The sequence below is a fragment of the Callorhinus ursinus genome, unplaced genomic scaffold (assembly GCF_003265705.2).
Source record: "Callorhinus ursinus isolate GAN/ISIS: 27379988/994484 unplaced genomic scaffold, GSC_fseal_2.0 scaffold15, whole genome shotgun sequence".
Classification (NCBI taxonomy): domain Eukaryota; kingdom Metazoa; phylum Chordata; class Mammalia; order Carnivora; family Otariidae; genus Callorhinus; species Callorhinus ursinus.
In genome coordinates this window covers 43,159,378-43,185,306 of record NW_027397077.1, presented here as the reverse complement: position 1 = coordinate 43,185,306, position 25,929 = coordinate 43,159,378, and the positions used below count along the sequence as shown (strand labels likewise).

General features: G+C 41.0%; 1 protein-coding gene across 1 annotated transcript; it reads left to right on the top strand.

Moving 5' to 3' along the window:
• Positions 1 to 248: 248 nt before the first annotated feature.
• Positions 249 to 25,816, top strand: CCDC174 (coiled-coil domain containing 174). The gene is made up of 11 exons (XM_025885229.2): positions 249 to 386; positions 3,233 to 3,337; positions 3,996 to 4,096; positions 8,692 to 8,750; positions 10,785 to 10,962; positions 13,989 to 14,084; positions 15,092 to 15,234; positions 15,595 to 15,689; positions 19,328 to 19,460; positions 21,168 to 21,314; positions 22,316 to 25,816. The coding sequence occupies exons 1-11, from the start codon at positions 345 to 347 to the stop codon at positions 22,612 to 22,614; spliced, it is 1,398 nt and encodes a 465-aa protein (XP_025741014.1). The 5' UTR covers positions 249 to 344; the 3' UTR covers positions 22,615 to 25,816.
• The last annotated feature ends 113 nt before the right edge of the window (positions 25,817 to 25,929 follow it).

The window sequence follows — 25,929 nt, the reverse complement described above, 5'->3', positions numbered from 1 at the left end:
CTCCCCAAGATGGCGCCACCCCAAGACCCAATCGGCCCCACTCAAGATGGCGTCCATTGCTCCGAAAGCCACATTCCACCCTTCTCAAGATGGCGCCAACACTAGTCCTTGTTATCCTTCCTCCTTCTTCAAGATGGCCTTAACACTGGGCATTCTTTGACTCTCTCAAAATGGTGGCAGACGCAATACACACAACATCGGACCTTTCCAAGATGGCGCCAGCGTCGCGTACTTATCGTCGCTATTATTACAGACACTTCCGGTTGTGCCCAACGCAGGCATTTGAGGCCTGGGGGAGGCTCTGTGCCGGGTCCGGGTTTGCGCTGAGACGCTCTGGCGCCAGAATGGACCGGAGGAAAAAGCCTTTGGATGTTACGGCCTCCTCGGTGAGTGCGGGCACAGATGATGCTACGGGGCTCCGAGTTCTCCTCATCTCCACTAGACGAGAATCTCGACCTTGTTTCTTCACTCGGGAGACCCAGACCTGGCCTTCCCTCAAACAGGAACCCAGACCTGGCTTTTCTCGGTTGGGGACCCGGGCCCACTTTTCTTACTTACAGGACCCCGTATTTGGCTTCTCCCCTCGGACGTAAACCCGGACCAGGATTTCCTCCTTAGATACAGACCTGAACCTGGTGTCTTTTCCCTTTTAAGAGTGTCCCTGCCCCCCCTCTGCGACAGCCGGGCCAGGCCTCCTTGCCAGTCCTGTCTCCCTCTGTGCTTGCTGTGCTGACACTTTCCCCTTCCTCGTTTCCTTTCCAGTCCAGGGACCAGCAAGGTCCTCCCAGAACATGAGACAGGGTGACTTATTCCCCGGGATCCGAGAGCGCCCAGCGTCCCGGTCAGGAACTAAACAGTTGTGAATGCACCCATAGGTTGCGGTGCCTGCGGGTTGTAAGGTCTAGCAGGATGTAAGCAGTTTTGTTAAAGTAGGTACTTCGAGGAGGAAAATCTGCTCCGAGTACGTTTCTGTGCACTGTCTCATTGAATCCTCTCAGCTCCTTTAGAGAGTAGGTGCTATTAATATCCGTGTTTTATAGCTGATAAATTCGAGGCCCAATAAGGGAAAGTGGCTTTTCCCCATCTTACATACAGAATTCTTAGTGGTAGAACTGGCGCACTCAGGCTGTTTGTCATCTTTCTGTTACATGAGAGCAAATTGCCTAATCTTTGATTTAATCTTCAATTAACCTGCAAAGTATTAGGATGCAAAGGGAGTGCAAAGGAAAACTACTATGTGTCCCAATATTTGAGTCTCTTTTCCTTGTCTAATATTGAAGATTAGTACTGGTTATTATAGTTGAGCGTAAGGAATCAAAAAGCTATAAATATTAAAGTTATTCTATCCTGACAGGTTAAAATTTAGCAATAACCGTAGTAGAAATGCCATCTGGAAATGGACAGTTTTCAGAGCATCTTCCTTTTAAAACTCAAAAGTAGTCATAGAAGAGGAAAATGTGTGGCTAGAAAATTGTTACAGTGAAGAAGGCTCAGAAGAAGGGACTAAAGTTTTTGTGTTTAGAAACTTAGAATATGTCCTGGGATGAAACTGCCCTTGATGTTATTAAATCCCTGCCAAGGCTGCTTTTAAATTGATGTCTTCCAAAATAGAAATCATTGAACTCAGTCATTTTGATTTCCCTTAGAGGTCAGTCTGTGATGCTGGTGTATCTGATTTAATAGGGAGCTGTATCTGGACCTTTAAAAAGGGAACTCTCATTTTATCTTTCTTTGCGGAGAACACAGTGGTGATTTGTGCAAGTGAGAGGCAGGCATGGATATTCACCCAACTGCCCTGTTCCCTTTTCCCTGGCCTTTCCCATTCTTGAACCCTATGATTCAGCTAAACTTACAGTTTCTAGAACATACATAAACTTGGAGCTCTTCTCATTCACTCAATCCACTTTATTTCTAGCTGTTGAAATCTTGCCTCTTTTTTTTTAAGTTTTATTTATTTAAGTAATCTCTACACCCAGCATGGGGCTCAAACTCATGACCCTGAGATCAGGAGTTACACACTCTTCTGACTGAGCCAGCCGGGCTCCCCTTGCCTATCTTTTAAGGCTCAGCTCAGAGCTGTCTCTGATCACTGTGGACAGAAGGAAATGCTCCTGTAGCTGAACTTTTATGCTCTTTTCTTCTACCACCTCCCCCCACCATTTTATTTTTAAGTAATCTCTACACACAATGTGGGGCTGGAACTCACAACCCCAAGATCAAGAGTCTCATGCTTCACCCACTGAGCCAGTCAGGTGCCCCTGTTTTCTTCCACTCTTGAAGTCATTTATTACATTTTACTGGTATTACAAGTTACCTTTTTTTTTTTTAATTAGGTTGTAACTGTTTGAGACAGGAGAATGTCTATTTCATGTTTGTATCCTTTTTTATAAAAATTTTTTGTTATGTTAATCACCATACATTACATCATTAGTTCTTGATGTAGTGTTCCATGATTCATTGTTTGTGTATAACACCCAGTGCTCCATGCAGAACGTGCCCTCTTTAATACCCATCACCAGGCTAACCCATCCCCCCACCCCCCTCCCCTCTAGAACCCTCAGTTTGTTTTTCAGAGTCCATGGTCTCTCCTGGTTGGTCTTATGTTTGTATCCTATTCTTCAGTGCTCAGATAGTTGCTGAACAAAGACATTTTTCTGCAGAAGTAATAAATTTTGATGATTAAATGAGATTACAGTATAAAAAAGCCAAGTACAGTGTCAGGCAGAGAGAAGGTATTTAAAGTTGTTCATTTTTTTTTTTAAGATTTTATTTATTTGTCAGAGAGAAAGCACAAGCAGAGGAGCAGCAGGTGGAAGGAGAAGCAGGCTTCCCGCTGAGCAAGGAGCCTGATGTGGGACTCAATCCCAGGACCCAGGACCCTGGACCCTGGGATCATGACCTGAGCCGAAGGCAGCTGCTTAACCGACTGAGCCACCCAGGTGTCCCGTAAAGTTGTTAGTTCCATCTGAATTTAACAGATGCAAACTTCATTTACTTTGCTTAATCACTCTCCCCTTAGCCCAGTATTGAAGGTTAGGGTAGAAATACATTACCAACAGAACTGGAATGCAGTATGACTTTGTTTTATTTTGTACATTCAGGCATTTAATTTTGTATCTATTATTGTCCATTTATAGGAACTTTAAATCTTGCTTTGGGAATTACAAGAACTTGGAAATCTAGTCAGTCATTCTAATTAAATGTTTTTGTTTGCTTATTGGTTTTATTCTAGTTGGTAGACCTTAAGGCTGAACTCTTCCGAAAACAAGAAGAATTCAAACAAGAAAAACTTCTAAAAGATTCTGGAGTTTTGGGAAAACCAAAAACAACTAATAAGGTAAAAATAAGCTCTAGTTATCTCCATTAATTCCAAATATGGGGGAATTATACTATACCTAGGTTTTTTGAAAATGTGCTGGTCTCTGCTACATGTAAAAATTAAAGGAAACTCCCTTGTAGCTAACCATCTGCATAAAATGTTTTATATTAAAATAGAAATTAGAGCATTTAAAAGAAATTAGAGCACTGTAATACTGTAATTAGCTCTTCTTTTGGAAGAGTGCATGTTTTAATTAGTGGTTTGTGTACATTCTCATGGAAGATCAGCTGTATAGGTATTATTAATCCAGACAGATAAACAATTAGATAATATAGCCATATAGCAGAAAATATCAGGGTCTTTAACAGTTGTGAATAAGTTGTGGTATTACTTATATTACTGAATCTATTGAATTAAGTTGTAATCATTCAGGAGATAATAGATAAGTAACTGTATCTTGTAAAGGAATTCTTTATATAATTTAGGGCTTTTTTTTTTCAGCACTAGCTTTTCCTTGTATAGTCTCTTTGCACGACATAGGTTGGCTGTCAGATCTGGTTTTCTCCATTGATTCATAAGATCTAATCCGTTTTTTTTTTCTTCCGATGTGTAAGTAGAGATTTTTTTTTTTGCAATCACTTGGTTTGTTTTGTCTTTTTAAATAAATATGCTGCAGAAACCAAGTATCTGGAGCAAACAGAATGCAGGAGTTTCAAATCGAGCTGAGAAGGATGCAGAACAGAAGATCGAGGAACAGAAGACTTTAGACAAAGCAAGGTAAAGTTAAGCTCTGCTAACTGTAGTTGCCTCTGAGGCTACCCAAGCAAAGAAGTGAGAGTTCCACTTTTACGCTTCTGAATTTACAGTTTTAATTTTGTCATCTTTTCCATCATATGCTCTATAAATATAAAATAGACTCTAATATAATTTGCCGATGTATTTGTAGTCTTAAGAGAAGACATAACCTCAGTCTGAAAGATGAAACAGAGCCCTACTTTGAGTCTTTGTTAGGCTCTAAGATCATCAACAAGTGTTTAAGAAGTGTCCCCATGGTGGTGTGGCTCTCGGCTACTAGTTAATATGACAGTAGCATTTAGAAACTAAATTTTCCCCCTAGCTTTTAATTTTGAAAAACTTGAAAACAACAGAATAGTTGAAAGAAGAGTACAGTGAGTCTTCTAATACTTTTTACCTAAGTTCACCAATTAATGTTTTTCCACATTTGCTTTTGCTTCTCTTTCTCTCCTCTTTGTGTGTGTATCGAGAAACTTTGTTAAACATTATGATACTTTGCCTCAAAATATTTCAGTATGTATCTGCTAAGAGCAAGGACATTCTCCCACGTCACTACGATAATGCTCACACCCAAGAAATTTAACACCAATAAAATAATATTATCTCTTAAATGGTCTATAGGCAGAGTTCACCAGTTATCCTGATACAATTAAGTCCTTTGTAGTTTCTTTTAAATTTAATCCAGAACTGAAAGATTGCACATTGAATTTAGTTTTCGTATTTTTCTTTCTTTTTCTCTTTAAGAGGGAGACATTTTGGTTATAGCATGGCTTTCTTTCTTTCTTTTTAAAAAAATTTTTTTTTTTTTAGTAATCTCTACACCCAACGTGGGGCTCGAACTCACAGCCCTGAGATCAAGAGTTGTACGCTCCTCTAAGCTCGCCAGGCACCCCAGATGGCATATTTTTTTAGTCTCTTAATCTGGACTAATTCCCATGCCTTTTTGTGTCTGTTACACCATTGCTGTTCTTGAAGAGTCCAGACCTGTTGATCCGCAGCATCCCACAATCTGATTAGAGTCACATTAACTGCTTTCGCCCAAGAATATGATGTACATGATGTGTCCTTCCTGTTGGATCACAGTAAGAAGTTCACGATGTCAGTTCGAGTTGTTATTGGTGAAGAAGTTGATCACAGTTAAGATAGGGCTGCTAGATTTTTCCACTGTAAAGGTGCTTGTCCCCATTTGTAATTAATAATAATCTAAGGAGGGAAACTGAGACTATGCTTGTTCACCAACATATTTCCACATAGTTATTACATTGGTGATTTCAAAGTGATGATTTTTCTAATTCTTTCATTCCATCTTTATTTTTATTTTTCATTCCATTTATTAGCCGACTTTTTTTTTGTAAAAGAACTGTCCCTTATTTGCAGTATCACTCTAGATTCAGAGAGAATCCCAAGTTTTAATGTTTAAAGCACATGACTCATGTGCTTTTGGATCTATTGCATAATACAAACTGCAGTTGCAAACAGTGGTCGCTAAGGTTGCTCAGCTCTTCTGGGTCTGAAAAAATGAGGCAGGATATTAGCACCTTTGGGGGATTGTTTTTCTTGGCATTTGACCTGTTCCCAGCAGACGTGGGATATGTTAATTTTTGAGACATCTTTCTCGCCTACTGGACATATTCTCAGAATTCTAATTTGTTGAAAGGTACTGTAGTCTTTTATTCTTTATAAATGTATAAACTCTGTATAACAGAATTTCCCTGGGTACTTTGCGGTGATTTTTTTCTGTTCAATTACCTGTTAACTTTGGCTTCACTGCGCTTGTGAGGAATCACGTCTTTCCTTGGTCTGCAGGACTTCTGCGTCTCCTCAGAGCTCAAAACAGGCAGGGGCAGTCCCATGAGGGTGTAAGGCATTAGGCAAGTTACTTCTCCATTGAGATTTTTCTTGTCTATGAAGCGAGGCGGTTTATACTCAGCTCCTGGAGCTCTTGAGGGGATTAAAGGAGTCCTGTAGTGTCTGGCACATAGCAGTTTCAGGTAAGTGTCCCATGCTCTTGCCCTCTGAATTCCATCTCTCTCACTCGACTGAAGAAATTGTTCCTTGAAGCCTCGAGTGACTTCTTCATCTACTAAATCCAGTGGCCATTTCTCTGACATCTTGCTTGATCTCCATTGTTCATTTGTAGACTCTTCTGCCATCTTCTTTCTGTTACACTGCATCCAGACTCCTTATCCTTGCCACGCGTCCCTCTGCCTGCCTTTCCCTGTCCTTATTTTGTGCCCCTCTCTCCTGTGCTCAGCATCCTCCACCACTCTGGTCTCTGCTTGAACATACCAGGCTCATTCCCACCTCCTCTTTCCTCCGCCTCACTTGCTTTCTTCCCAGGATCCTCTCATGGTTGGCTTCTTGCTCTATAAGCCTTAGCTCAAATGTCACCTTCAGAGAGGTTTCCCCGGGCTTCCTTTTCTAGCTTAGTGTCCACCCGGTTACTCTGTCCTGACACCTGTTTTTTTGTGTTTTGTTTTTTTTAATTAAAGTTTTATTCTCATGAAAAAGTAAGATTCTATAATGACAGAGGTTATTACATTAAGCCCCCTCTGATATAGGGCAAATTAACCTTTTGGAAGTTGAAGGGCCTCCATCCAGTGGTGACAACTGCCTTTATTTCTTCCCTTTCACAGCACTTGTCTGAAATCCTCGTTCTCATTGACTTGTTACTGTCCTTCTCCCCTTCTATAACAAGAACTCTATGAGCGTGGGGACTGTGTCTTGTTGACTGCCGAGCCCTCAGTGCCTGAAACTGTGCTTGGCACAGAGGAGGCCTGGAAACAGTGCCTGTGGAATGATTGTGTAAAATGGGAGAGGAATCTTTCTGACAAAGAAGTGGCAAAGAAGCAGATGGTAACTGACGGCAAGCTTTTGGGTGTGCTCTAGGTACTCTTTGTGACCACCCTAAGAGGGAGTGCTGTTTTTTTCATCTATTCCAGATTTAGGAACTGGGGGTACAAGAGAGGTGAGGGAAGTCACTCCAGAGCACACAGCCATGTGACCAAGGGACTTTATTGTCTCGGGACGCCATTAGAAATGAAATTTTCCATTGTGATTAAGTGTGATTCTTCACAGGCAAAAGCTCAGATGACCTTTTTGGGACTTCTCTTTACCATCATTAAGTATTTCTAGGATAAAGAATTGCCAGCTGTCTTACTGGGTCTGTGCCCACTAAAAAATAAACATCATCAGAATTAATGTGAGCAGAGAGGCTGCTTTATTGAAATACCAGGGTTGATGTTTGTTTTTTATTAGCTATGTGTCACAAATAAATTATTCATGCTTTGTATAAAACAGATACATATATATTTTTTAACATTTTTAAAATTTAAATTCAGTTAATTAACATGTAGTGTATTATTGGTTTCAGAGGTACAGATCTGTGATTCATCAGTCTTAGACAACACCCAGTGCTCATTACATCACATGCCCTCCTTAATGTCTATCACCCAATTACTCTATCCCTCCACCCCTCTCCCCTCCAGCAACCCTCAGTTTGTATCCTATGGTTAAGAAGAGTCTCATGCTTTGTCTCCTTCTCAGGTTTTGTCTTTATTTTTTTCCTCTCTTCCTCTCTGTTGTCTTTCTCTGCTTGATTTATGTTACTTAGCATGTTCTCCGGTTCTATCCCTGTCAGTGCAAATGGTAGGTATTCATCCTTTCTGATGGCTGCATAATATTCCATTGTATATGTATACCACACCTTCCTTATCCATTCATCTGTCGATGGACATCTGGGCTCTTTCCACAGTTTGGCTATTGTGGACATTGCTGCTATAAACATTGGGGTGCAGGTGCCCCTTCGGATCACTACATTTGTCAGATACTATATTTTTTTTAATTTTTTATTGTTATGTTAATTACCATACATTACATCATTAGTTCTTGATGTAGTGTTCCATGATTCATTGTTTGTGTATAACACCCAGTGCTCCATGCAGAACGTGCCCTCTTTAATACCCATCACCAGGCTAACCCATCCCCCCACCCCCTCCCCTCTAGAACCCTCAGTTTGTTTTTCAGAGTCCATTGTCTCTCATGGTTGGTCTCAGATACTATATTTTTAAGAGACTTGTAAGAAGTTGGTCTTTAGCTCCCTTAGAGAAGCCTAATAAGCCATGGATGACCAGGGACCCTTGTCTGAAAACAGTAATGCAAAGAGTTTACATTGAATTTGGTGAGCTATTTTGGAAGGTTGTGTATAGAAAATGTTTTTGTTTAGATATCTCTCTCCTTTTTTTGGCATTTAACTTAGGTTGTACTTGGCATTTGCACCTGGAATCTTACTTCATTTATTTTCAGATATTGATTGAGAACTTGTGCCAGGTATTGTTTTAGGCCCTGGGCGACAGTCATGAATAAGAGAAACATGGGCCTGTTCTCACAGAACTGACATTTAGTTGGCAAAGTGGGCGTCGCTGGGTCTGAGGGTCCCCTTAGGGCGGGGTGGTCAGCTCGAGGTACAGCCGCCGCATCATCAGACGGGCCTCTTGTGCAGGGCGTGACACCCAGGCAGCCTTAGCAGGAGTGGCAGGTGTTGGACCATTTCTAATACTTGTGTTTTTTTCTCCTAGGGAGAAATTGGAAGAAAAAGCCAAATTATATGAAAAAATGACTAAAGGAGACTTTATAGGTAAATACAATAATTTATTTATTCTTCTCTATTTTCTGTAACTTATACAGCCCTATAGTATTTTGTTATTTGTTATGATAACTGTAAGAACAGGGAGGAAATTTAAGGAATAACACAGATTACCTTCTCTGCCGGCACGGAGACAAGAAAATCCGCAGTAATTGTTGATTGCCTAGTGTGTGCCAGGCTGTGTTAGGTGCTCTAAGGGAACAAACAAGGGCAGTATAAGCCAAATTCTCTGCCTCTGCCCTCAAGGGGGTCGTCATCAATGGAGGCCAATGACGCAAAACAAAGCAAAGGTAGGAAATGAGGTCTAAATAGACTATCATTATAAACTCTTGTAGCTATGTTAAAAAAGACTGGGAGGAGTTATGGGTATTTCAGTGTGTTGGAGTTATGTTTCCTTTTCCTTATTTTCTATTTTTTCTGTGATGTGCCTGTAATTCCTTCTAAAATAATAAAAAGATCCCCCTTTCCTCATACCCTCCAGAAAAATAAAACCCAGCCTACAGTTAGATAGCAGAAGAGATTTTACAAGGCAGTGTGTATTTCATTGCCAAAAGGCCTGTAGGGAAGGCTTTAGGGAGAAGGTAGGCTCTGATAGGGTCTTAAAGGCTTTGGATAGCTGGAGGAAGGGATTCTGCAGGGGGAGAGTGGTGAGAGCAGACCCACAGAGGGAGGAGAGGGCCAGTGTTGGCAGGACAGACTAGTGTGGCTGGGCCTGATGGGCTGGGAAAGGGGGCAGCGGGGCAGCAGTAGAGAGGCAGGGCTGGAACCCTGGTCATTGGCTACCCAGACAGCCAAACTCCCTCTTCCCAGATGGCAGAGGCATGTTCCCTGCATGGCAGGGAGCCCCGTGGGGGAGAGTTAGGCACTCTCAAAGCTAGGGGACATGGGGAGAGGCCGTGTCTTCTTCCTGAAGAAGCAGCAGGGTGTCCTTTAACTGGGAGGCCTCACTATTCTGTGGTCTTATAACTCTGCTCTGGGAATACACATCTCTTTCTCATGTGAGTTATTTTGTGGCTTTAAAAAAAAATTAAAGTCTTTTACTTTTGATGCAAACTTGACTTGTTATTGTTAATCAAGAAATCAGGTCCAAAGGCCTGTGGATGTGGGGATTTGGTTCTGTCCAAAACAGCAGGCCCTGATGGGCATAGTGGCCCTGCGTGTTTGGGCAAGTTGAGTTTTGGAGCCTCAGTTATTCTCCCCTCTACACCGGGGCCTAACACCAGTACTGGCGACATGGAGCCTAGTATCTGCTCCATACAGCTCGATACTGTCCTCAGAGAAAAACTGAAGTGACTGTCTAAAATCCAGTATAGTGAAACTTCACATAAACCTTATTTTGAGTACATCACCTATCTTGGGTTAAATTAAAGTCATGGATTGTTATTTAACTTTCAGTGTATGTTTTAGCTCAGGCAGATCACAAGCCACATGTCTTTGTGTGCCCTGCAGATCCTTGCACTATGCCTTGCTTGCAAGTGGTGTTCATTGGGTTGAAAAGAATTCAGATGACTTCTTTTACCCTATACAGTGATCCTTAAAACCCCATACCATGGCAGTATAATTAGGGCTAAGTAATGTCGCCCCTTGATTGGGGAGGAATATGTAGCAACAAAGGTCTATTGCTCTGGTCTGGCAACATAAGCATTGCAGTTCTGCTTCGGCATTTTGTCATTGGGTGGATGAGTCTCTTGAAATCAAATGGTTTGATCTTAAAATTGCATTCCGAGACCGTATTGCTCTCTCATTCTGTTGACGAGACAACAGAAGACTTTAAGCACTTTTAAGACTTTTTTGTGTGGTATGTGTTTCTGATGGCCTATTGGCAGCTTCCCTGTCAGGTCCATGGTGGCTCTGTGTCTTTGAAGTGTCCAGGGGGTGCTGGGGGTGGTGGATGCATCGACTAGTGAACTGTCCAGGGCCAGTGTAGCTGCCCAGCCGTGAATGTGACTGCTTCATATCAATTCCATCTGTGGTTTACTTCTTTGAAAAGAATGTCAAAAATCTGAAAATTGATTTTTCTCTTAGATGAAGAAGTGGAGGATATGTACCTTGTGGATTTCACGCAGAAGATCATAGACAAACACAAAGAAATGGAGGTGTTTGGTGCCAATAGAGATTCCAGAAAGGCAGCAGAAAGAGATGATGATGAAGAAAATCTTTCTGAAAAAGATATACCTCCTCCGCAGGACCCCAGTGAAGAATGGTTGGTGATAATGACACAGTTTGGTCATTTTAACATTCTCAGACTTGTGTTTACTTTTTTTTTTTTTAAAGTAATCTCTATGCCCAACATGGGGCTCAAACCTAATGACCCCAAGATCAAGAATCCCTTGTTCTCTTGACTCAGCCAGCCAGGTGCCCCAACTTGTATTTATTTTCCAAAAGTGTATTTGTTTGCGTGTTATCAAACCATTTCTCCTTATTCTTCCTCAGTTTTCTTTCTTTGAAGATTGGATTTACAGATGTAGAAACAGTAACTCCAAAGAAGAAGTAATTACAAGACTGAGCCAAGTGCAAAAGGCATTAATACACCGTTTTCACTGGCATGGAAGAGTTGTTTAGACAGAAGCATGTTCCTCTGTTACCCAGGCTGCTGCCCATGTCATTATTCAGACAGGGAGAGTCACTGTCTAGCTGTTGGCAATGTTCATTTCCATAGAAAAGAGGCAGGCGGAGCCGGTCCCAGTAAACCTTACTCTGGCTGGGACCTTTTCCAGCAGTGTTGGAGAGGCATTGCGGATGTTGGACCTGCATAGCACTGGCTCCATCTTTCACTGGCAATATGACCTTGATCAAGTTCCATCCTTGCTGAGGCTATTTCCTCACCTGTAAAACAGGTGATTGTTTTACCTTAAACTCCCTTGGAAATCAGAGTATTCTAGGCTACCCAAGAAACTGCTGTCTGTGGAGTCTAAGCAGACCTTTGGTAAACTTTTATTGAAATTGTCCTGAATTTTATCTACGTGTAGGTGAATGATGGGGAAGCCAAACTTGTTTTTTCTTTATGAGACCAGTACGTCAATAAGTAAAGAGACCAGAATGAAAATTCCCTTCTGATGATTTTCTCTACTTAACACTTTAAGACTGGGAATAATCCTGCCTGCCCACCCTCCTGCCTGTGCATCTTCCCTTCCAGGCTCAGATAGCCTCATTATTGTGGTCTTTGTTAGGAACTGCTTAAGATGTTTTGTAGCTCTTGACCTTCTGTCAGCTATTGGCCCTGCTGGCAGGAGTCGGTGATGAGCACGAGAGAGCAGTGCCAGCTACTGAGGATCACAGGGACCCCACATCTTCGTACTACTGAGGGTGTTCCCAGTGGTCCAGAAACAACATTCCCATTGGGATAGAACAGGTGTTTGCTTAGCTGCTTTCTACAAATTTATCTTTGGGCCAAGTTTTCTGGCTGCACACTTGGTACAAGCAATCCAAAGGAAAGCACATACAACGCAGTCTCTACCATTGATGCTTTTCCTCATCCTTTTAGTGTGAGTGATTTCTCCCTCACCCGGACTCTGGTAGCACTTAGATACGCTTCCAGCTCCTTTGGGGAGGAGGGGGGGGTCTTACCTTTTCTTTAGTATTGACACACAACTGGCCTCATTACCAGAAAAAGATTTGAGACAAACTTTGGGTCCTTTTTATATCCTCCCTGCTGTTGTTAGGAAGTGTTTCGTGGGCACATGCCTTAACTTCCCCCTGGAGCTCGTTGAAGATGACATGACTCTGAGTCCTCCTTTATTATTCTTGTACCTCAAGTAATTGTTTCCCTGGGGCTTGCTCAGTGATTGCTGATTACACAGAGCACTTGCTGACTACTGTCTTGCCACTTCTGTTTTGATGGGATCTGTACATTTTAGAGACCTTCTTCAGAAACAGAATAGCCTATGATTGCTTTTCATAGCAGAAATCTCATCTCCTTTGAAAGGTTTAATGTCTTTTTTTTTCCTTACTAATGCCTGTATGATTACAAGCAATTTGTCAGTGATTTGAAGAGTTTGGAGGGCAATTGAAGGTGTCACATGCCACCATATGGTGAAGGAAGACGCACTGCAAGCAGTTCTAACACTTTTTTTGTTTTTAAATTAAGCTCCAGAATTGTAACTACTTGTAAAATCCTTTTGGTAGTTAAGTTCCAGGTGGTGGAAAATCTTTCCGCAAAAATACTGTAAATAATTACTCAGACCATCTGGCTAGATGATTTTCTTTTTCTATTCATTAGAAAAAGGGTGGGGCGGAGGAGAAAGAAACTGCTTTCTGCAGTTGGAGGTTTTATTTCTTGTGGTAAGTAGCGTTAGGACTATAGTAATAGATTCTCAAACATTCCGTTTTCAAGTCATGGGCTAACAATTGGAATCAGCGTGTGTAAGAGGAAAGAAACTGCTAACAAAAGCAAAGCCACATATGTGAGACTCTGACCTTGAGCTGCACTAGCGGTACTGACCCCTTTCTGTGTTTTTAGCACCCTGCTAAAGCCTGGGAAATTCCTTGCCCATAATTAAACAATAAAAAAATCTGTTGCATCATAATGCAATTGAAATGTTTTCCATGAAAATCTGTCCATACTTCCTGTTGTGGGAAGTTGGGCTTTCATTTTGCCTTGCCATCTGCCTGGTTCCCTTGGCTGTCTAGTTCGGGCAAAGATGAGGAAAGAGGAACTAAGAGTAAAAGATAATAGGCTGGCCCACTGCCAAGATGCTTTTGCAGTACAAAATGTGTGTTGCTTGGCTTCCTCCTAATTAGTGGGTCCTCAAAATATCATGACTTGAGAAATTTCTAATTGGAAAGAACTGTACCAATTAGAAGAAATAAAAGAATAAAAAGTCAGATTTGGGGAAGACAGAAAATGAACAAGTTGAGAATGGTACAGAGCTCAGTTATTCTGATGCTGATAAAATATGTGGAATTGTCTAAACCAGATTGAAGTCAGTTCTGAGATGTTGCAGCAAGGGTCTGTATGGGGTATTTATTTTTGACATCAGAGACATACATGATCAATCATTTTCTGCAGTTTCTAAACCTAATGTTTAATAAAATGCATAATGAGCTTATTGTGTGTCAACTTTAAAGTTTAAAAATCATGTTCTTATCAGTGGTAATGGTCTCTCAGGTGGAGGGTTTTTCTTGGTAGTGAGGCTTACATTAATTTTTTTATTGTGCACCAACTCTCTAACTTAGGGAACCATATGTCATGTACAAAGCCGCCTTCACATGTTTTCACTTTTATTTCAGGGTGGATTATGTGGATTCTTTAGGGCGATCTCGGCGCTGTATGAAAAAGGATTTGCCAGATTTGCTGGAGATGGATAAAAATCTTCAAGGGAGGCTGTAAGTGTGTGATATGCAAAGCTTTGCCCAGGTTTGAAATGCAGACACGGATTGTTTTGTGAGTGAGGCTGCTTTTAGTTCATTATCTTTGATGGTCCAGTAAGGAGGTTTTTTCTTAACATACAAAAATATTTGCTGAAGTACTCTTTTGTGGCTAGCATACACACATAATACACACTCAAGGAACAACCTGAATAGTTGATCATCCATACTGTGTAGCTACTAAAAGGGATGGATGAGTTGGAGCTGTATCTGTTTATTTGGAAGGGTGTTTCATGTCAGTCAAAAATATAGAATGAACCCAATCCAAGAAACAAACTTCTGTGGAGAAAGGTGTTTAGGAATGTATACTTGGTTATCCCATAGCAAGTGGGAGCAGAGAGGTAGTTAGCTTTTTAACTTTTTCTTTATACATTTTTGCATTTTAAAGTAAGGGCCTTATAGCTGGTTTATTTTCTACAGGGCCTAAGACACATCGAAGAGATAACTTGTTCCTGTGCTCCAGGGAATAAAATTCCCCTCACCAAGGGCAGTTTTTATGAGGAAAATGGTGGGAGAAGGTCCACCTTGTCCCAAGTCCTTTAGGTTCAGATAGGCCTGGGCTCAGCACAAGGAAGGAAATGCAAAAGCCCTGAGCTATCTGAGAGAGGCCGGGGGGGGCGCTACCCGGACTGCAGCATGATGCATCTTCCTCGGCCCTGTGCAGGTGACCATGCATAGGAGGCTCTCCTTCCTCCTCCCCTTTAGCCCAGAACCAGGGTGGGAAGGAAAGGGATTTGTCTCAAGTGCTGAGGCAGGATTCTGGTGTGCTGTTGTAACAAGTCGGCTGCTTGATTAAAGAAGGTAAAGACCATTTTTGCAATTTCCCAGGGGTATTGGGTCAGAAACTTCTGTAAGGAACTGTCTTCTTTATCAATGAGAGTTGCTTGTCCATGATCCAGCTTACTGAACTGAGGCATTGCTGTCTCACGGCTCTTATCTAGAGTTTTGCTCTGTTCCCTTACTAGTTTCGTTAGTCCTGCCAATGAGAAAACCTTATTATCCGAAGATATGAGAAAAGAACTTCAGCGCCAGCAATGGGAGGAAGAAGAAAGAGAGGCCTTGAAAAGGCCAATGGGGCCCATACATTATGAAGACATTCGTGAAAATGGTATGGTCATCTTGCAGCATTTTAAATCTTTTTTTTTTTAATCTTGAACTAATGGCAAGCATAAAGGGAAATATTCATAAAGCAGCAGCTTTTATGTAGAAATAAAAGATTCTGATTTTGAAATTGAAAATATCCCCTTTGTTCACTTCATAGCCTAAAGAATACTCATATTGGGAATACCATTCCTACAGAGGGTCTATTAATCACAAGGAGATTTTTTTGGCTTAGCTGCTTTTTTTTTTTTTTTTTTAAACTTGCCAAATATCACTGCGTTTCTTTTAGCTTTGGTAGGAAAGTTAGCCTGAGTCTAATTCATTAATCAGGAAACTGTAATCTTTTGAATAATTTGATTCATTTCAGAGGCTCGGCAACTTGGTGTTGGATATTTTGCTTTTGCTCGAGATAAAGAGTTGAGAAATAAGCAGATGAAAACGTTAGAGATGCTGCGTGAACAGGTAAAAATTAAATTCAGAATTGATGTTAAGAAGTATTTGAGCAGTTGGTTTCTTGTTGGACCATATGACAAAAACAATCTACTGGGGCTCCTGGGTGGCTCAGCTGTTAAGCATCTCCCTTCGGCTCAGGTCATGATCCCAGGGTTCTGGGATCAGGCCCTGCATCCGGCTCCTTGCTACACAGGAAGCCTGCTTCTCCCTCTCCCACTCCCCCTGCTTGTGTTCCCTCTCTCGCTGTGTCTCTCTGTGTCAAATAGATAAAATCTTAAAAAAAAAAAAAAACCAATCTATTATTTATTTAATTAAATCAGTTAATTTTTGAGCGAGAGAGAAAGAGAATGAGAACAAGTTGGGGGAGGGCCATAGGGAGAGGGAGAAGCAGACTGTCGGTTGAACAGGGAGCCTGATGTGGGGCTCCATCCCAGGACCCAGAGATCATGATCTGAGCCAAAGGCAGATGTGTAACTGACTGAGCCACCCAGGCACCCCACAGTCTATTTTTTAAATTGGTACTCAGAATGGCTTTTTTTTTTTTAAAGAAATGTTATTATTTAGGGACGCCTGGGTCTCTGCCTCTGCCTGCCGCTCCTCCTGCTTGTGCTCTGTATCTCTCTCTCTGACAAATAAATTAAATCTTAAAAAAAAAAAGAAATGTTATATTTATTTAATAGTTAATCAGAACAGTGATGCACAAAAGTGCATCAAATAAACTTTCAATTTTATTAAAGATTGATATTTCTGATATTTAATAAATAATGTTATAGCCTTAAACCAGATATTTTATTATTACTTTTTAATTGAAGTGAAATTGACACATAACATTATATTAGTTTCAGGTGTACAACATAACTATTCAATATTTGTGTCTATTGGGAAATGATCGCCACATTTAAGTCTAGTTAACATCCATCACCACATAGTTACAAAATTTCTTTTCTTGTGATGAGAACTTGTAAGGTCCACTCTCTTAGCAACTTTCAAATATGTGTTACAGTATTAACTGTGGTTGCCATGCACTACATTACATCCCCATGACTTGTTTATTTTATAACTGGAAGTTTAAGTACCTTTTGATTCCCTTCCCTCATCCCCTCCCCCCCCCACACTTCTGTCAACCACCAATCTGTTCTCTGTATCTACAAGCTTGTATTTTGGGATTTTTGGGGGGGTGGAGGTTAGAGTCCACATATAAGTGAGATCATACTGTATTTGTCTTTTCCTGTCTAACTTAGCTCACTTAGCATAACGCTTTCAAGGTCCATCTGTGTTGTTCAAATGGCAAAATTTCCTTCTTTTTTATAGCTGAATGATATTCTATTCCACATATATATAAACACACACACACACGCATGGACACACACGCCTTTATTCATCCATTGGTGGACACTTAGATTGTTTCCATATCTTGGCTATAATTCTACAGTGAACATGGGGGTGCAGATATCTTTTAAGTTAGTGTTTTTTCATTTTCTTCAAATAAATATGCAGAAGTGGAATTGCTGGATCATATGGTAACTCTATTTTTAATTTTTTGAGGAACCTCCATACTGTTTTCTATTGTGACTGCACCAGTTTGCATTCCCACCAACAGTGCACAAGAGTTCCCTTTTTTCTACATCCTTGTCAATACTTTTTTCTGTCTGTTTGATAATAGTCATTCTAACAGGTGTGAGGTGATATCTCACTGTGGTTTTGATTTGCATTCCCTTGATGATTAATGATGTTTGGCATGTGTTTATAGGTCTTTTGGCCATCTGTATATATTCTTTGGAAAGATGTCTATTCAGGTTATCTGCTGGGGGGTTTTTGGTTTTTGGTTTTTTTTGTTTCTGTTTTTTTCTCATCTGCCTGTTTTTTAATTAGATTGGTTTTTGTGGGTTTTTTCTTTCTTTCTTCTTTTTTGTACTGCATTGTATGAGTTCTCTGTATATTTTGGACATTAATCCCTTACCAGATAATATGATTTGCAGATATTTTCTCCCATTCAGTAAGTTGTCTTTTCATTTTGTCGGTGGTTTCCTTTGCTGTGCAGAAACTTTTGAGATGTAATCCCATGTGTTAATTTTTGCTTTTGTTGCCTTTGCTTTTGGTGTCACATCCAAAAAATCATGGCCAAGACTGATGTTGAGGCGCTCACTGCCTGTGTTTTCTTCAAGAAGTTGTATAGTTTCAGGTCTTACGTTCCAAATCTTTAGTCCATTTTGAGTTAATTTTTGTGTATGGCGTAAGATAGTGGTCCAGTTTCATTCTTTTGCATGTGGCTGTCCTGTTTTCCCAACCATTTATTAAAGAGATTGTCCTTCTCCCATTATATATTATTGGCTCTTTTGTCATGAATTAATTGACCATATATGGTTGGGTTTATTTCTGGGCTCCCTTTTCTGTTCCACTGATCTCTGTGTCTGTTTTTTATGACAATACCATACTGTTTCAATTATTATAGCTTTGTACTATAGTTCAAAATCAGGGATCCTGATGCTTCCAGTTTTCTTCTTCTTTCTCAAGAATGCTTTGGCTTTTCAAGATCTTTTGTGGTTCCATATAAATTTTAGGGTTGTTCTATTATTATGAAAAGTATTTGTTGCAATTTTGATAGAGATTGCATTGAATCTTTAGATTGCTTTGGGTTATATGGACATTTTATCAATATTAATTCTGCCAATCTATGAGCATGCTGTATTTTTCCATTTCGTTGTGTCTTCAGTTTCTTTCATAATTGCCTTATAGTTTCTCTTGGTTAAATTTATTCCTAGGCATTTTATTCTTTTGGGTGTAATAGGAATGTTTTCTTAATTTCTCTTTCTGATAGTTTATTGGCCTATAGAAGTACAACAGGTTTGTGTATGCCGATTTTGTACCCCATACTTTTTTTTTTTTTTAAGATTTTATTTATTTGAGAGAGAGAAGACAAGCAGGCTGAGGAGCAGAGGGAGAGGGAGAAGCAGACTCCCCACTGAGCAGGGAGCCCAACATGGGGCTAGATCCCAGGACCCTGAGATCATGACCTGAGCTGAAGGCAGATACCCAACCACCTGAGCCACCGAGGTGTCCCTGTACCCTGCAACTTTACTGAAGCCATTTATTCTAACAGTTTTTGGGCGGCATCTTTAGGGTTTTCTATATATAATATCATGTCTTCTGCAAATAGTGACAGTTTTATCACTGTTATTTATCAGTATCAGAGTGCTATTATAGTTTCACGAAGGTAATTGCTGTTCTATTTTGGTGTTGCAGACTTTAAAATTATAGCTGCTCAGAAGTAACTTATGTAACTTTGATGTTTTAAATTTGGTTTTAAATATGGTACTTTTGGAGTGGCCTGGGTAAGAAAATAGAGAGTTATTTAAGGGATTTATTTAAGGGATTAAGGAGTAGAACAGAATTGGTTGGTTTCCTTGAATGTGAAGATTCCAGGATGCTCTGTGAACACTCGCTAAACTTAGAAAACACACCAGAGGGCTTGTATAAGAGGACCTCATAGGTCTGTGTTTTGAAGATCTCAAGGCTAGCTTCTTAGAGGTGACATGAAAAACAATTAGCCTCTTTTTAAAATAAAATAAATTATTTCATCCCTTTAAACAGAAATATTGTGAATTTGGCTTACAGTAAATAATGTTCTAATTTTCTTTTGTATTCAGACAACAGATCAGAGAACAAAACGAGAGAATATAAAGGAAAAGCGAAAGGCTATGTTAGAAGCAAGACTTGCTAAACTCCGACAAAAAAAGATGAAAAAGTCAAAAGAAGATGGAGCAGAGGAAGAAAATAGAGGTATATAATGCACATGTATCTGACCTTCAAAAGGAAAAATTTTGGTTCCATTGATGTCTCAACAAGTAGGACTGGCAATATGGAAATGAGCCATTTTGTTTTATTCTCTAAGCAAGCAGAGTACCTCTGAGGTACTGCCAGGAACAGGTTTTTATAACCAGAGTGGTGCAGGGTGACACTCCAAAGAATCTTTTTCTATAGACAAAAATACTAACAAACAGGACATTGTGTTACTTCATAGAACTGCGTGGTTTTTTTAGTAACAGACTTAACTGAGAGAAGAGATGTTTTAAGATAAAGTTGAGTTGTGCACACACATTTTGGACCGAATTTCTTTTGCTATGGCTATGTGTTTTTTGGTTATTATACATTATTTTAAAGAAGAAATATATTCACAAAATCAGATAAAAGAAAGAATTTACAAATATGAGTCTGGATGGCTCATGAAAGGTCACAGTGTGTGGAAACACTGTTACATATGTTCTTGCTGGCTTGCTGCCTGGGTATGAGTTACCCTAGTGTGGGCTAAGCTGTCCTGACTGAGACCCCTGCATGGACTGGCTCACACAAGATGGAAGTCTGTTTTCTGTTTTAACGCTTTAGAGGTGGTGGGCTTCCAGGCAGGTAGTGGCTCTCCTCCAGATGGTCACCCAGTCCCAGCTTCTTCCTGTCTTCCTGCTTCTGCCATCCCTAGAGTGTTGCTCTACCTGCAGGGCGGAGGCTTGTTTCCTAGCACCTGTTCACGGCCCAGCCCCAGGGAAGGGGAAGGAGGGGAGAGGAACCAGCTTCTTTAGGAATGTGAATCGAAGGCACACACAACCCATGCATTTACATCCCACTGGCCCAAATGCAGCTGCAGGGGGCTGGGGAATGGCCCGTCTAGTGAGGTGGCCACACCTGCAGCTGAAACTGGGGGCGTTGTGTTCCCAGGAGGAAGAAGGGGGTGTGGGTGTCAGGGGCATGTACCAGCCTCTCTAGCCCTCACAGGAGCCTGTGCCAAGCCACTGGCCATCTTCTGATCTGAACACAGCTTCAGCTGAGCTCTGAAAGGAGACCAGAAACACTGAGGAATTGGGAAGTCACCCGTGCCATTTTGTATGATGCTAGGTCCCTGAAACATGTTAAGCTCTGCATCCTGTTTCTCTGTTTTTGCTCTACTCCTCAACATCTGTCATTTCCACAGCATGTGAAGTGCCACCGCAGTGGTTTTTTAAAAAACCCATTTGTTTAAAAATCTGGCCAAAGGTGAATAGCCTGCGGCCTGTTGACATGCGCCAGCTCTTCATCACCCTATGTCCCCTTGCTTTGTCTGAGACTCCTACTTTAGTTGAGTAATTGGGGATTTCTGGCCCTTCAGTTGTTGGTCTGGGGAAGCGGGGTGCCATAGTGGGAAACACAGACTTTGAAATGCATCCAACCTGGGTTTGGATCCTGGCTCTGTCTCTTTCTCCTTGTGTAGCATTTCTGAGCTTAATTTTCCTCATTTATAAAATAGAAAAACTAATACTGACTTTGTTAGGGTTATTACAAGAATTACACGAACTGTTGTGTACAAGGTACTGAGTCCACTGCCTGGGCCCTGATAGGTGCTCATTAAATACTAGTTATTACTTTTACTCTCAAGATTAGCGTGTTCTGTTTATTGATTATTTTTTAAATAGCTTTAAGCTTTACTATAATAATGTCTTATTCCCTTGCAAAAAATAGATGTTATTGGACCTTTGCCACCAGAACCAGAGGCTGTGCCAACTCCACGTACTGCTGCCCAGAGTAGCAAAGTGGAAGTCATTGTTCAGGAGAGGAAGGATACCAGGCCCGGAGTGCCCCATGTCCGAGAGTGGGACAGAGGAAAAGGTAAGGGGGCATGGGCTTCAAGGTATAAATCCTTTCCAGTGATGCACAGGAGATTTTTCTGGTTCATCTCAGTATGATTCTCATGAGTCTTCGTGGTCCCTTGAGGTCTAAGGAATTCTCCAGATCTTTCACCTTGGTTCTTCTTAGTACCCAGACACTAGCTGTTTGTAAAACAGGGGTACTAGAAAGTGTGATCATAAAAGACCAGGGTCTACAATACATCATTTCAAAAGGACAATTTTTTAGAAGCATTGGGTGAAGTTTTGTAAATTCGTGCTGCCCTCATGTGGCTTTACAGCTTTGGAATGCCCTTTCTCAGGAGCCACTTTTAAAAATCATACAAGGTTTGGTATTTTAACGTCCTCTGTGTTCTTTAGCGTCTCCTTTACGTTCAGTTGAAAATAGTCTGCGTCTGCACACCGTGATGCCCACAGCAGCTTCTTGTTGGAAGAGACTATGATTTATGTCTCTTCAATGAGATCGTTAGAATAGTACATTAGCTCATGCTGTTTGAGCTGATGAGATCCAAGAGTCAGGTAAAAGATAGGCAAATAGGCGAGTGCCTTAGGTTAGCAGTAGAGCTGAAATACCAAATGAGATTTGGACAGGTGTCTTTTTGTGTCTTCTAAAACTCAGTAAAGGCCAAAATTTGTGTTTTGTTGTAAAGTACCTACATCAATCATGTCAAGCAAATGATCTGAGGGTCTGATTTTTCTAGATTTCTCTCTCAATTATAATTTTAGTGCCTTTTTGGCAATACTTCCAGAACCTACCAGCCTTCCCCACAGAGCCTTCCTTGAATTTTTCCCCATCTGGAAGTAGGCACTCCCTTTTCCTTATATTTTTGTAGGCATTACATAGACCTTATATTATGTTATTGCTGTCCTTGTTCTCCAGAGAATGGGAGTTGGCTTTTAATATATAATAATTGAGAAGTAATAATGGTAAAAATTCAGCTGATTCAGTAATCAGTTCTAATACTCTTTCTTATTTTTTACTAGAATTTTCCTTTGGGTACTGGTCGAAGAGGCAGTCAGATCTCCGGGCCGAGAGAGATCCTGAGTTTGCTCCACCATCAGATTACTTTGTGGGTCAAAAAAGAACTGGTACCTTTGGTAGCCAGACATGGAACAGACCTGCACCTACACAGAGTGACTCAGGACAGCGCTCTGGACAGAGCCATGAGCCCAGCTCTTCACATGCATCATCCACTCCTGCCCCCAGCAGGCCACCACAAGCCGCCACAGTCACTTTTGAAACTCTGGATGATATGATATCATATTATAAACAAGTGACATGAACTTCAAAACCATTCTCACTTGGGTCTATACTGTGATGGTGCCTTTTTCTCCCAAATTAGGGAAAATATAACTTAGAGACGGAATATTATCTTTCTCCTCCTGTCCTTCCCCTAGAAGATACAGACTTCAGATTGGATTTGTCAGCAAGGAAGAAAGTGAATGGTACTTTGGGAATTCTGTGGCCACTTGGCTGTTCATTTCTTTCTGATTGATATGGTGACCTGTCCGTCTGGATTTATGTGTAAGCTGTCATAATATGACTCTGAGGAGTTTGTAATCCTGTTTCCTACCCGCTCCCTTGGCTTATTTGATTTAAGGGTTCCATTCCTTTCCTTTTGCAAATACTAGCATGCAGTTCTCTTTGTTCCAAGGATTCAGCTTCCATATCAGTTGATGGAGCATCTGTCAGGAGGCATGTTTGCCTGTCAAAGTGGCAAATGAGGGGACACTGTGCGGGGCAGGTGGTTTAGTCTCCAAAGGGACCCTGAAGCTGGTGGACTATTAAGCAATAACATTTGAAATGATAAGGAAGACCAGGGAAGAGAACCTCATAATCCAGAAAGGTAGAAGGTGAAGTCACTTTTATTGTCAGCACACATGCCTGATGGGCATTCATTGTGTGTGGAGTGCCTGGGGCCCATGTGGAAGCTGTTCCGCCAAGTCAGAGAGTGAGAGGCTGCTTAGCTTAAGGGTTAGTTTTTCAGCTGGGCCTCTCTGCTGTGCCCCCTGTAGGCCCTCATCACTTTCAGGAGCCACATCACCTCAGAAGTCTAATTGAAATAGACCTGGGCTGGAGTGAGAGGCAGGGAGGTCCCTTCATCTTTACTACCAGTGAGTTAGTGAGCAGAGCTCCGGAAGCGTTTCCTGTGCCTGAATACATCCCATCCTCTGCCTGCTGCACCTCCGTGTCTTCTCAGCTCCAGACAAGCAGTGGGAGTTGGCCACCAGGCCCACAGGACTCCAATGGCTGCCTCCCAGGCCAGTGAATTGTGTAGGAACATGCTAGAGCAGATCTTCCAAGTGCCAGAAGGAGCCTCTACTCCTGTGGGCTCTGATCCACATAGTGGTATTGATGGGAGTGCTCATTACAGATTGCAAACTAGAGCCCAGAAAGGGTCAACGACTTGTCCAAGGTCATGTGGCATCCAAACGGCAGTTCTGGGACTTAAATGTAACTTGTTTAGGCTCACGTTTGCTCCAAATTCTATTTCTCCAGTGCCCTCTGCTCTCAGTCTTGTCACACCAATATCAAGTACTACTAGACAAAAATCCCAAATTCTTGCAAACTTAACCTCTGAACTCTGTGCCAAGGGTAAAGTTGCCTGTCCTAAGGGTCATTCTGTCAGTCTGATGAGGCAAATACCTCTTTTTAAAAATATACATTAAAATCAACCGACCCAGCCACCCTTTTGCAGAAATTGATAAGCTGATCCTAAATTCGTATGGAATTGAAGAGACCCAGAATATCCAAAACGATCTTGAAAAAGAACAAAGTTGCAGGACTCACACTTCCTATTTTAAGACTTACTACAAAGCTACAGGAATCAAAGCAGTGTTGGTGCTGACAAGATAAGCACCTGCATCCATGGACTAACACTGAGAGTCCAAAAAGAGCTATATTTCTGTGTTCAATTGATATTTGACAGTGGTGCCAAGGCCATCCAATGGGGAAAGAATAGTTTCTTCAACAGATGCTTTTGGGACAGCTGACTATCCACACGCAAAAGAATGAGTTTGGACCCATAACTCGGGCCATAAACAAAACCAACCCAATGTCAAAATGGATTGAATACCTAAACATAGGAACTAAAACTACAAAACCAACTGAAACAGCTTGTAGGACAAAGGGAGAGGAGACAGAAAAAGACAAATTGGAATAGTAGAAAGAAAAAATAGAATTATTAGTTATACTGGAATCATTAAAAAAAAAAAGAAGAGAAGGAAGAAAACGGACAAATGAGAAAGATGGAAAGAGGGTAAGGTAGAGCAGAAGGACTTGAGAGGCTGTTTGTGGAGAAGGGACAGGAAGTCTGGTCAGGCAGCAGTAAGCCCTGTGGGAGCCAGTGGTCGTGAGAGGGATCCCCAAATAACCTTTTGTTGCCCAGGATGGCCCAACCTAAGGTGGATGGCGAATCACTCTGCACGTTGGCTCATGGTCACTGTCAACTAGTAACTGTAAGTCACATTTTCTCTAGGATATCAAGACTACATAAACATTTCTCCTTATGTCTTAGCATACAGGTAGTTTAGTGTTTCGGGAGCCCGGTTGTTGCCTCCTCTTGCCTTTCAGACCCAGAGTTCAAGCTTTGACACGATTCTGGTTTTACCATTTCTCATGGGCCTGTTTTGTACGTGTGTATCCAGCAGATGGCGCCGGCATTCTCAAAACTTCAGATTTCACTCTGCAGCAGCACTGCCCAATAGAAATATGATGTAAGCCCTGTTTTCAGTTTCCTGGGAACCACGTTAAAGAAGTGAAATTAATTTTATGATATATTTTATTTAATCCAGTATATCCAAAATATTTCAACATTTAATTATATTAAAAATACTGAAATATTTTCTATTTCTTTTCACACCAAGTGTTAAAAAATCTGTATGTCCATTGATGTACATCTCAATTCAGATGCTAAATTTTCATCAGGAGTTCTTGGTCTATATTTATATTTCTTAGAATATACAGTGAAAAAGTAGATTCACACACCCAAGTTGTTCCAAACACACGAACCTTTCTAAGTTTGCCAGTAACTAAATCAAATATCAGTTCTTAATACAATTTTAGTTCTTTAGTCATACTAACCACATTCCAGATGCTCAGAAGACACGAGGCTAGTGCTACTGTCCTGCATAGCACAACTCTGAATGATCTGTTTTTATGGGCTTTATGGTGTGACTATACATAATCCTCCCATTAGTTACTAAAGGATTGATAGACATTTCTTCCAGGCATGCATTAAGCACGCAAGCTGTTCTTATGGCAGAGTGTTTAACTTGGAGGCAAGGAGTCATGAACTCTCCTGTCAGAAAACATGACCACACCTTATTCATTTTTTTGTAGAGCTAAGCGAAATGTTTTGGATCAAAAATTGCTTTGAATTACTTGTTTTCATTGTAATCTTTCCTCTAGGCCTTTGTGTGTTTTGATACAGTTCCTTTGAATTGGCTAAATAAATCATTTTGTTTGCTTGCAAAATTCCCAAAGGAGAAACTTTAAATCCATATACATGAGATTCCTGCTATGTTTAGCCATACATTTGCCAAAGATTTGTGGGGTTGTTTATTTCCTCTTAAAGCCACAGTGCAGCCTGCGGGAC

Excerpts from the sequence above, each read along its gene's own strand:
- CCDC174 (XM_025885229.2), top strand. The coding sequence starts at position 345 with ATGGACCGGAGGAAAAAGCCTTTGGATGTTACGGCCTCCTCG. Across the intron at positions 8,751-10,784 it reads GACTAAAGGAGACTTTATAG|ATGAAGAAGTGGAGGATATG; the intron begins GTAAATACAATA and ends TTTTTCTCTTAG. Across the intron at positions 19,461-21,167 it reads AGCAGAGGAAGAAAATAGAG|ATGTTATTGGACCTTTGCCA; the intron begins GTATATAATGCA and ends TGCAAAAAATAG.